General features: G+C 41.1%; 1 protein-coding gene across 1 annotated transcript in view; it reads right to left on the bottom strand.

Moving 5' to 3' along the window:
* samd10b (sterile alpha motif domain containing 10b) overlaps window positions 1–12,253 on the bottom strand; it is a 54,996-nt gene that overhangs the window by 19,245 nt on the left and 23,498 nt on the right. Inside the window, exon 3 of the mRNA XM_034086272.2 lies at window positions 6,802–6,970. Coding sequence (XP_033942163.1) covers window positions 6,802–6,970 — 169 coding nt within the window. The remainder of the gene's footprint in view (window positions 1–6,801; window positions 6,971–12,253) is intronic.

Here is a 12,253-nt window from a genome sequence, read left to right on the forward strand (position 1 = left end):
TTAATGTGTATTTTGTCATTCACTTTTTTCGGACCACTTATTTATTTAAATAAAATAAAATGCACCCCCCCCCCAAAAGATGTTTCTATGAATCCCACCGTCAAGCATTTTTCAGGGTATGGTTCTAGGACTGGTACCAATAAATGGAGCAAGTTTCATGAATTTGACACTTATTTTGTACGCATAGCGTATATATAATAATATGCTGACAAAGACTATGTAACATTTGAAAACATATATTTTGATTATTAGATGACAACTATGTAAAATTAAACAATACATTTTAAAGCACGTTTATACAGACAGGACGTAACAATGATAAAAAAAAGATTAAAAAAACCAAAAACTGAAAAGGAAGTGACGAATGAATTTCGCCACCTCAAATACGGAGCGAAAAGTTAAACCAGAAGAATCAAGACTATGAGCTACCACTAAACAACTCAGTCTTACCATTAATAAAAACCCTGAACGTTTACTTTTCGTTTTAAACATCGTTTTAAGGTGTAAACGTGTCATTTAGAAATGCGCGTTCCCGTGACAAGGGGGGCATTTCATGACGGGGAGGCATAATGTGACACAACACCGGTACGCAGTGTTTTATGAATCGGAAAATGTCTGTGCGTATTTATTTGCTTTGTCCTACGTAAGCAAGCTTCCCACGTGAATCCTACGCAAAGCTTTATAAATGAGGCCCCTGATCTGCTGCATCTTAACTACAGAGTTTGGAAGTTAACCCTGCGGACACACACACATTTAACATATTACCCAAAGTAAACAGATTATACAATCAAGCTGCACTCACACAAACACAAAGGCAATATGCAACACTCACACACACCCACACACCCACACACATTGGGTAGGGGAGCTGTGTCCTTCACCGGTGCAGACAGAAGAGGAATCCATCATACCTGCAGTGGCTCTGTACCATGCCCAAATCATAATTAGACTCATTACTCATGCAGCTCACTCTCCATATCATTCCATACATTCCTATTTCCTTCCAGAAGACATCCCTGCATGCTCTGTATCTCTCTCTCTCCAGTTCTAATATCATGCACATAGTAAAAAGTGTCTTTTTCAGCGTCTCGCTTTATCACATACATACAAACTCAAAATGTAGATAATTGGACACAATAACTATGTTTGTTGTTCCTTCACTCATCAACAGCTAATGAGCACATCTGTCTTAGTATTGCAAGAGAGAGAATAATGAAACAGAGCATAACATAGGAATACAAGGGAGACGTACATTAATGCCCTGGCATCAAATGTATATATACAGTATATACACTGTATAAATATATATACTATATATTTCCTTAACAGAGTCAGGTTTCATAACAACAGGCCCAAGGGTGAAGGGGATTTATGTGTGTAATGGTGTGATAGACGAAGGCAGGTCTGTTGTGATCCTCAGTGGACCCAGCATGGGCTAAGTGCCTCTCAAACCTTTGGTAAAAACTAATGTAACATGCCCCAAGCTGTAGTGTTCACATCATCATGACCTCAGCAACATAGGGTAGAGTAAAATCACTTCATCAGTCCTTTGTCCATGTTCCCTAAAACTGTATACCACTGTATTCTAACAGAACAAGGAGAAGGGGTTTGTGAAACAGTTTTAGAATTGTAGCACTCGATTGACTGGCTGTGCATATTTTCGTACAGTTAGTAGTTTTGTCAGTGTACTATGACTTTTGTTCATGTGGCATGTATTCTTTTGAATCAGTGCAGTGGTTAGTGGTGTCTTGCTTATACAAACTGAGGAGGCAGTTGTCAGCAAGACATCCTAAAGTGTCTCGAAACTCTTCAGTATCAAGACCTCCTCTTTTAATCATAATAACTGTATATTAATGTTTTACGACCAACATGTTTTTGTATTGCGCCCTCAGGCGCTTGCATAAAAGGACTTTTCTATCTCGAAGTCTCTGGCAGAATTTCAGTTTTGGTACGTCCCTGGGTGAGGGGACATGGGAAGCTCTTCACCATCTGGCACTTCTGTTGATGTATCCCGGCCCCCTAACAGTTGCATATTCTACAACTGGAACTCATTACTGGACTTCTAGTCAGTATTCCCATGTTTTCATACATTTGACTCATCTGCTGACCCATGCAGTCCCACAAGTCAACACACTCTCACTCCCTAAGCGTCCAATAGCGACGTTTGGTCAGTGTCCGTGGCGTCCAATTGTGACGCTCCTAGGCTCCTTCAGCGTCATAAAGGGACGCAAATAGCTTTCAACTGATTGCAATGTATTCCCATCTGCGTCGGGATTTGACGCTCATGGAAGCACGGCATTCGTTTGTGTCGGCTGCCCTTAAAGGCAATGTGAGCGTCCATTCCCAGGAGTAAAGGATGGCAGAAGACACTACACTACCCAGAATCCCCAGCTATCATTTGGACTACACCATGTGCTCTGTTTGACAAACCCTGTGATAGTCCTCAAGCTCTGTGATTGGAGAGTGTGCTCCGAGGGTTAAGCCGATTCTCAAACAGCACTTGAAATGGGATGGAACCACGGCAGACTGTCAAACTGGATTTGAACGGGTCCACCGCGTCCCCCCTCCCCCACCCCGTCCCCAGAACTACACATGCTGGCTATTGCGACGCTGAAGGAGCGTCACAATTGGACGCCACGGACACTGACCAAACGTCGCTATTGGACGCTTAGGGAGTGAGAGTGTGTTGCACAAGTAAAACTGCAGCTCTCAAGTGAAATAGGTTTTAGTTTAAAAAATGCATCAGATGCAAGTTTTAAACATTTAGAAAGTTAAGTATTGAATTACATTTCTTATAGATGCTAGTTATCAGGACGGCTAGTGTTTGTATAAGTATATATTTAATTGTTAAAGTCATTTATTTTATTAAACAAGCTTTATTCAGTGATTGATACTGTGATGGAAACTTCTGGAGCAATGGAGACGAAACTCAGAGAGACACGGGAGATATAGGTATATTATGAAGTTAACGGCCGGAGAATTGACCAGACATGTTCACACATCGGTTGCCAACCAATTCTGAAGATCTCTACCCTAGACCCATGTGTTTAGCTGGTCCTGAGAGAATAATCAACATTGTGCATAACAAGAAAAAACAGGCAAAGCACTAAAATACCTCCAATAGCTGATGCCAAGAGGCAGGAACAGGGAGACAAAACACAGAGAGCACAGCAGCCAAGGTTGCTGTGCTCAATGAGGTCATTACAAACTGATCAACTGGGTCAAAGTTATGGGCCTATAAATATTTCCCCAACAAATACCTTGTAGTATGAGGACAGACTACTCACAATTATATCAGAAGGTACAGTAGCAGTAATTATATGTTTTACTACTCAAACGTTTACCCTTGAGCTGTGATGTATAGCTCTCACTGGACCTAGGCAAGCTAATTGAGGACAGAACTGTCAGCCAGTACTTGCGTTTCAACCAGATGGACCGGAACAATGCAGACAATAGCTGCCTCTACAGTGTGTAAGTCTCCACTGTCTGGGAGACTAAGCCATGACAAACCAGTTAGCTTTTGTGATGTATGTATGTATGTATGTATGTATGTGTGTGTGTGTGTGTGTGTGTGTGTGTGTGTGTGTGTGTGTGTGTGTGTGTGTGTGTGTGTGTGTGTGTGTGTGTGTGAAAATAAGGCAGATTATTTCCCTCTCCTCAGAGTCCAGTGGCTCTCTGGTTCCGGCACATGAAGTGGAACAACCCATTTTGTGTGAGCACAACTATCTTGGGGAAACAACAACAATCATTTTCCATTTATTTTGGGCCCAGTTACAGTTATTTTTTTCACACACTCATCAACCTCTTTAACCCATGTCTCCAACAGCCCTCTGGTGTGTGTTTGCCAACATCAGTCCCAAAGTGTTCCAAAAAAAAACAGCGTCCTTGGTCTGTGTCGTCGTAGTGTGTGTGTGTGTGTGTGTGTGTGTGTGTGTGTGTGTGTGTGTGTGTGTGTGTGTGTGTGTGTGTGTGTGTGTGTGTGTGTGTGTGTGTGTGTGTAAATTAGACAAAGCAGATAAATGAGCTCAAATCAATTCCCCTCAGACAGACTTAATGCAACTCCTAATAATTGCCTGCAGATAGGGAAAGTAGTGCCGTCACAGGGAGAAAAGAGACACAAAAACAAAAGCTGTTTCAATGAAGATCGCTTTTCTCAATTTGGCTTCAAAATTAATTGCTTATCAACAACGTCTGTGGGCAAGTGGGAAACAGGTCTCCTTGGCTATAGGACAATAATGACACTTAAGCCCGCCCAAAAAGCAATTTGAAAGGGAGGAAGGTAACGACTTCCTTTTAAAATAATACCCTTTGGATTAATCGTTTGATAGCAGAGCAATTCAGCCCATGCTGTCCCTAAAGGCCTTTACTATATTACATCCTTACCAAGTGTGTAGCCCATAGCCACCTTTGTCCACTTAAACTTTTAACCTTGAATTTTCCCTTAGGTCTACATCCTATCTGCATCATCTGTAACTCTCACATGATAAAAACATTGTGACCTGCATCTGCTTATATTATCATGATAATGAAAAATAGATTACTGCATGGTGTAAATTCATGCAGCTGGATTGTAATGCAATCTGAAAGACCACATTTTGAGGTCTTCTAGCCTGCTTCATGATCTCAGTATGTAAATGCAATCTAGCTGAAGCCATGGGGAAGTACATGAACATGAGGTTAGGACAACAGGTGACAGTTTAGTGACTGTCTGATACCTGAAGTCTTCGAACCTGCTGACCTACAGTGCTTTTGCCATGTCTTATCATAGTAAGAATATTGACTGAATGCACACAACACAATCACCTGATGTGGATGAAAAGTCAGCTGTCATTGTCTGGTAACTGATCACATTATTGATACAGGGTGAAAATATGGCCTCCGTCACTAAAGTACCTTCACTGCCAGGCATAACATGTTTATAGTCTGCCAGTGCCTACTGTATATTAAGTGTTATCTTACACATTACTTCTCTGCCATAATTGCTAGCACTGCTATAAGAACATCTAAAAGGTGTAGTTGAGAAACAGTATCAAGATCTTTTAATTAAAGCAACACTAAGCAACTTCTGAATTAAGAAAGAGGACACTCAGTCTTCAAAGTTACAAAAGACATGTGCTTTAAATTGTCATTCTTGAATGTTGATTGTAGCAAGAAATGGTTACCTAATCATACCATCGATGTTTAGATTGGTTCGTTATAAGTATGCTATATGTATTTGTTATAAGACAATCAATCTTAGTTCATCATATATTTAGCCTGGCAAACAATAATATGCAAATAACTTGGAAATAAAACTTTCAAGTAAATGTACTGCACACTGGATATTCAAATTAAGTACAAATACCTTAAACTGACAACTATTCAAGGGTTTTCCAAACACTGACGCTAAATCTTGGCTTGCCTGTCAACTAGAGTAGCATTCACAGATGTGATATAGGGAACACCATTCATCCCGACCCTTCACTGTGTTGGATCAGAATTATAATCACATTGCACACACAGTCTGACGACCCATTTCCTGCTTTTGACAAGCATTCGATTGTATCAGTATCTAATCTTGTCTACTACTACCGACAATATTGGGGAAGAAAGAGACAGAGCAATAACATCAGTCATGATACAATGAATAAGAGTATAACAAAAGATGGCAGCATGAACCTTAACACACACATATTAGATGTAAAAGCAAGAGCAAGTGAAGAAGCTACACTGATCTCCTCAGGCAGCTTATTCCACTGTAATGGTGCCATTACTGAGAGACCGAGAGAGAAAATGACTGCTGGGTCACTGAACTAAGATGATACAGACACACAATCCATTTCTAGGTTGTGGGTGTGATCCAACATTCTTCTGTTTATTGATGTGTCTTTGATGCTGACCATATGCATCAACAACAAAAAGGCATATTCACACAGAATGCGCGTGAATATGCCTTTGCGCGACTAACCAGAAGCTTATAACCCTGGCAAAATGAAATCCAGCTGGACAATCGGCATGTGAATTCATAAGAATAATTAGATCTAAGCCTCTGTGTCTCGGTGCTCGAGCTGCTGTAACTATGGCAGTGGCAGAATTGGGGTGTGTGTGTGTGTGTGTGTGTGTGTGTGTGTGTGTGTGTGTGTGTGTGTGTGTGTGTGTGTGTGTGTGTGTGTGTGTGTGTGTGTGTGTGTGTGTGTGTACGTAAGTGAGTGGCGGCTGACCCTGCGGTGCAGAACAGCAATCTGTTCACACATTTTTTTTCTTTTTGTACACATGATAAATGTACCTGCTCATGTGTGTCTGTTGGGGTTGTGAGTGTATACACTTGCATGCATTTATGTGGGCTTTCTAACAAATACATATATGTGTGTGGGGGGGTGAACACGATAACCCACCATTCTTTCCGCAGCTTTCCCTTTCTTCTCCAAAAATAGGCTGCACTCCTTTCGTTACCTTACATGAATGCCTTTTAAATCTCCTTTGGAGAGATTTGGGTGTAAACCTGTTTCCAGTTGAAGAAGCTAAGCTGTGGAACCACAAACCTAAAATAAAACTTGTGTGACATTTGGTAAGCCTTTTATGGCATTTGGTTTGCAATATCTTTGTCTACAGAAGCATCACTGCTGGGCTTAGTCAAAGGAGCCGAGGTGAATAGACAGGGGAATGGGGACATCACTGAAAGGGAAGAACATCTATAAGGCGAGATGCCTTATGCCTAGGTCATTTTAATGAAATATGCACAAACTAGTAATCATTACAATATAAGAATCTGAAAAAGACGCATATGATTGTCTTTGCATGCATCTGTGTGGTGTACAGTACCTGTGATGGCATGATGGGAGAAGGCCTCTACATATGTCAGGTAGTTGTGAGGACAGTGTTTCTTAAGCCACTTGCAGACATCCTGCTGAGTCCACAGCACCACAGGTTTGGACAAGCTGGACAGAGTAGGACTGGTGTGATACACAGTGAAGGCTTCACCCGGACGCAACTGAAACACAACAACAACAACAATATATCAACAGATGCACTGCGCTGCTGCATGTGTGTGTTTGTTGCAGCAATAGAGAAGGTTTCTCATTTCTCGAATTCTCCTCCTCGACTCCTATCCTCGTGTCTTAGTCCCGCCCACAGGAGATGCGAGCGGAGGAGTCGAGGAGGGGAACCGAGGAAAGAGGAGGGGAAGCAGCAGGCGGTTAGAGAAATGAGAAGTCCTCTCCTCTGAGCAGTCATTTTAAAGAGACGTCCATTAATGATGACAGGAGGCACAGCAGCCCTCTGTCTGATGGACAGATGTGTTCATGACCACTTATATATTTACTTTTAATTCATTCACAGTGCGGTATAATGAGACAATAACATGCTACAGATGCAGACATATATACACATATATTTATATAAATATATACAATTAAAAAATCAAACAAGTATGAGAGCACTCATAATAACACAATCAGAGACTGGATATTAGAGAAATGAGAAACCTTCAGAGTCAGCGAGTATATATATATACTTGTGTTTTCATTTCCTGAGGTGCAATATGACGCAGGTTTGATGATTGCTCTTTATTGCTTTTCCAAATAATCACCTTGTAATCGCTCTAGCTTATTTACTACTTACATTTGCAACATGCTGGATTTTCTCATTAATGTTAAATTAGCAACACAATCCCTTCAGGTAGTTCATTCGCACATAGAAAATGCTGTGAGTGCAAATCAAGCAGTGCAATGAAAAGCAGCTTATTTGGGGTTTACAGTAAGGTGAAGTCTGCAGAGTTATATTTCAAGTTTAGATTTAAAAACATTTTCAAAAGCTTTAGTCTACTAAACAGCAGTCTACTTAACACAATGAGCCCCAATGTAACCCAAATTAGCAGTGAACATAAGGTGTAAAGGTCTGTTGGCAGGGAAGGGCAAACAGATGCCGTTCATTTGATGAAAAGGAGCACTGCACTCAGTCTTTGCCTTTCAACCCTAATTTAGAGAGACAATGTAGAGCTGCTATCCTCTGCTATGTTCTCACGCAGCAGATAGAAGCTCTATTTTCTCACGCATGACAATATTCACAATCTGTACAATGTGGCACTTCAACCCTCTATCAACCACATATCTTGATATACTATTTACATTTCATATATTATTTCCACCAACATTGGCTGTGCAGTATTGTGGATGCTGTGGTTTCTTGACAAAGGTAATTTCTCCTGAAAGTGGGACCTTCATTATGCAGAGACTAACGCTGCATTAGTGGGATTCTGTCATATTTATCTTTCAACAACAGTATGTGTCTTCATTACTCTCATACTCCATTTCTCTCTCCTAAAATATTTCAGCCCTTTTCGTTGTCTGTCACGACTCACGGCTTTGTGCGGGGAATTAATAGGGACATTAATAAAGTCACATCGAGTTCATATAGGCAGGAAAGACAACCACTAGCTGTCCCCTCAGCTCTCTCACTTGTGTGACTTTGTCTCATATCTAATCCATTCATTCATGCTCTGACTCCACAACAAAGGCTTTGGCTGATTTTCAACAGAAAAACACAGAACTGCTGCCAAATGTTCCACTCCATAACTGACTGCATTTAATGGGATTATATGCTGAAATGTCATACACACAAATGCAACTTGCACACACTCTTGTTGCTTAATATCCAATGTTGTCCTCGTCGCTTTTTTGTTAATGACACTAAGAGCTCCCAGAGTACCTTCACATCACAATTAGTGAAAGACACAGGTTCTTATCTATTTACATCTTTGCCTGCAGTTGTAATCTCCGCCTGTCAATTTAAGCACCAATCAGCTGCCCTATCAAGTTCTGGTTGGTCCACCGGCTAAGTGTGTTCATGCTTTGTAGGCCATAATTGAAAACAACTCCATCTTTCCGCTTCAGTGTGTTCGCTCGTTTCCATATTACACACATACTTATAACCCAAGTAAAGCCATTTTAATAACCCAGATGTACTGCCCCAGCCCTATTATTCATTGAGAATGAGTTAGGAAGGTTGGGTAAAGGCTCTCTTTTAGAAGATTGAATGTGGACAAGAGGGGTGTCCTCATTTTTGGATGGTCATCTTTAATCCTTTTCTGCATTTTTTCTATTGGCAATCTAGAACTCAGTTTAGTATACGGAGATGATTCCCAAAAGATGATCCAAACAATCTGTAATAACCTATCCTCAATAGTGACTAAGCTACATGACATTGCATAAACACATAAGAGATTAAATAAAGGGCTTAAGAGATACAGATCATTGCGTAAATGTTGTGATGAGGTAAATTATGTAATATCTATGATATTTGCTGACATTTATACATTAATAAAACTGTAACTAAATGTTATACACAAATACATCCAAGCAAAGGGAAGGTGGCAGACACAGGGGGGAAAACAGTCAGACAAAGAAAGAGACAAATATAGAGCAGACAGTGCGCAGAGGCAATGGCTAACTCTGTGACTGAGTAATGGTCTTCATCCTCAAGAAGCCAGACAGAAGGAAAATAGAACGATAGCTCTCCATCATCCCTCCCTCACTTTTTCTCCCTTGTTCTCTGGCTATCCATCAGACCGTATCTCCTCTGGCCAGTTCTGTGTTAGCCTGTTCACCCTTTACTATAGTAAAGGGTGAACAGGCTAACACAGAACTGAGTACTGAGAACTGGGTATACCTCCCCCCCCTCCTCCCCCCACTCCTCCTGATACCTACTTCTACGTCCAGCGGGAGGAGCTCCCTCATTCATTACGTTCAGGAGAGAGACGGAGGGGCTGAATAGGCAAAGTGGAGGCTGTATATGGGGCGGAAGTCTAATGAGGGGCGGAAGTCTAATGAGAGGTGGAGGACAGAGAAGAAGGAGAGACAGAGGGGGAAGGTAATAGGTATGTTGCTGTAGCCTAAGCACCAACATGGCCGGGACAGTTAGCCAAAGTCATGTGTTTTAGCAGTTCAGTCCTTAATGGATTTAACATGGAAATATTGTGTGTATACCAAATATATTGTATATTGGATTATGTTGCAAAATAATTCTGTTTCCAAATATAGCTCTTTGGTAAATCTGCGTATTCACTTTCTTGCCGAGTAAAATAAGAAGATTGATAACAGGATGTTTGTGAAATAAATATCTACAGCTGGCGAGCTTAGCTAGAGATGGCAATACAATCAATGGCCTAAAAAATAAACTATGAAACTGTTCAGTGGATGTAGATTCATCATATTTTTGCCAAGTTACTAATGTCGATGGTCCGTTAAAAAAGGGAAAACTGGTTCTACCTTGTGGCCGCAACCACGCCAACTGTTTCATGCTCTATGCTAAGCTAAATGTCCGATAGCTGTACCTTCATGTCCAGATTAGACTGTTTTCAGCCTTCTCAAATAACTCTATTATTGACCAACATTGACCTCTTTATTTCCTTTATACTATGACTTTATTTTTGTGGAAATAGATGCAATAAATACATTAATTGTAATAAATGATAATGAACTAATTTGCAGATGTTTTGTATCTTTGTATCATGAGTTCTATCTCACTATGTTTCTGCTAGCTAGATACTTTTCCCCCTTACTAGTCCACACACTTTCTTCTCTGCACTTCTCTATTGATCATTGTGTGTGTATCCTCTGAAAGCTTATTTGTCCTTTTCTGCTTACTTTGTTCTATCATGTCTCTTATCCCGCCTCTACTTGCTCCTCGTAAATGTTATCCCCAGCCGGCCTGACATCCTCCCTCCTCCCATTCGCCTCACCTTCCTCTCTCGTTTCCTCCCTTCCATCTTCTGTGTGCCTTGCCTTCTAGTGCTTCTGGGCATGGAGCTACTTTTTGTCCATTAAGGTGCATACTATACGTTTATTTTCTGTGATTACAACAGCATGCCTTGCCTCTCAGTGTAACTGAATCACGATAAGCCAAACGTCAGCAGAGCGTAGTGAATCCTAAAAAATGCACTCTTTGTGACCGACAAAGCCTCTGTCTCTGCACATCTACATCCTGCCTGAGATTGATCAAAGATGCTACACCAATTAGCAGAGAGTGTGTGTGTGTGTGTGTGTGTGTGTGTGTGTGTGTGTGTGTGTGTGTGTGTGTGTGTGTGTGTGTGTGTCCTAGCATTACTATAGTTGTGGGGACCTAAGTCTGTTTATGTGTGGGGACTCGGCTCCCTTATGGGGACATAATGGAGGTCAGGGTTATGTCATGGAATCATTAATTTTAGGGTGAAGACTTGGTAAGGTTACGGGTTAGGCATGTGTTGGTTATGGTTAGGATAAGTCTCCAGGAAATGCATGTAAGTCAATGTAATGTCCCCTGAAGTGATGTATACATGGTGTGTGTGTGTGTGTGTGTGTGTGTGTGTGTGTGTGTGTGTGTGTGTGTGTGTCAATCAATCTGTGATTTATATATAATCTGCACACCATGCACTCACACCTGCCTTTTTCTTTCGGCTCTGCATCTTCTCCTGCTGTCACTTTATTTCTCCACAGGTTACTAAACACTTCTCTCCTATCTTCTCTGTAAGCTCTGATGCCTAACGGCGCTCTCTTTCTCTCTCTCCATTTACAGTGCCGATCTATCTCCTCCTCTCCTATCGTTACAGAATCAGATCTTCAATCCGTCTCTTCTATTCCAAAGACCCTGATGGATACTGACAGATGATTCTTCATATCACCTCTTCACATTTTCTCATTCCATGTTTTCTTTCCTCTCGGTATCACTGAATCTGTTACGGTGTGTGCAGGAAGCAGGACCCAAATGCAGATTAAAGTGTCAAAAATATCTCCTTTATTTCAAGGCTATACGATAAACAAAGACAGAACAGAACACTCACCGAAGACCAGGTCATAACACAAGACGAACCGACCAAGACAGACAGAAAAACCAGAACTTAAATACACACAAGACTAATCATACAAACAAGACACAGGTGAGGAGGGAGGAGAAAACACAGGGACACCAGGTGCACACATTCGGGTAATCAGGGAGGGAAAACAGACAGAAGGCAACAGGCAAAACAGGAGGTGAACACCCTTCAAAATAAAACAGGAAACCAAAGACAGAAAAAGACAAGACAAAAGACAGACAGACAGATCTTAACAGAATCTACCCCCTCCCCTTTCTTCTTGGCTGTTACTGTTACATCATTTAGCACCCCTGTGTGTCCCACTGCTCAGTTTACTCTTTATGCATATGTGTTTAAGTATGTCACTGTGATTTTGATCAAGTTTATGTTTTAGTTTCTATGAGTGTGCTCTTGTGCGAGAGAGTGTGTGGGCAAGTGTGTTAACTG

This window comes from Pseudochaenichthys georgianus, chromosome 7 (assembly GCF_902827115.2).
Source record: "Pseudochaenichthys georgianus chromosome 7, fPseGeo1.2, whole genome shotgun sequence".
Taxonomy (NCBI): domain Eukaryota; kingdom Metazoa; phylum Chordata; class Actinopteri; order Perciformes; family Channichthyidae; genus Pseudochaenichthys; species Pseudochaenichthys georgianus.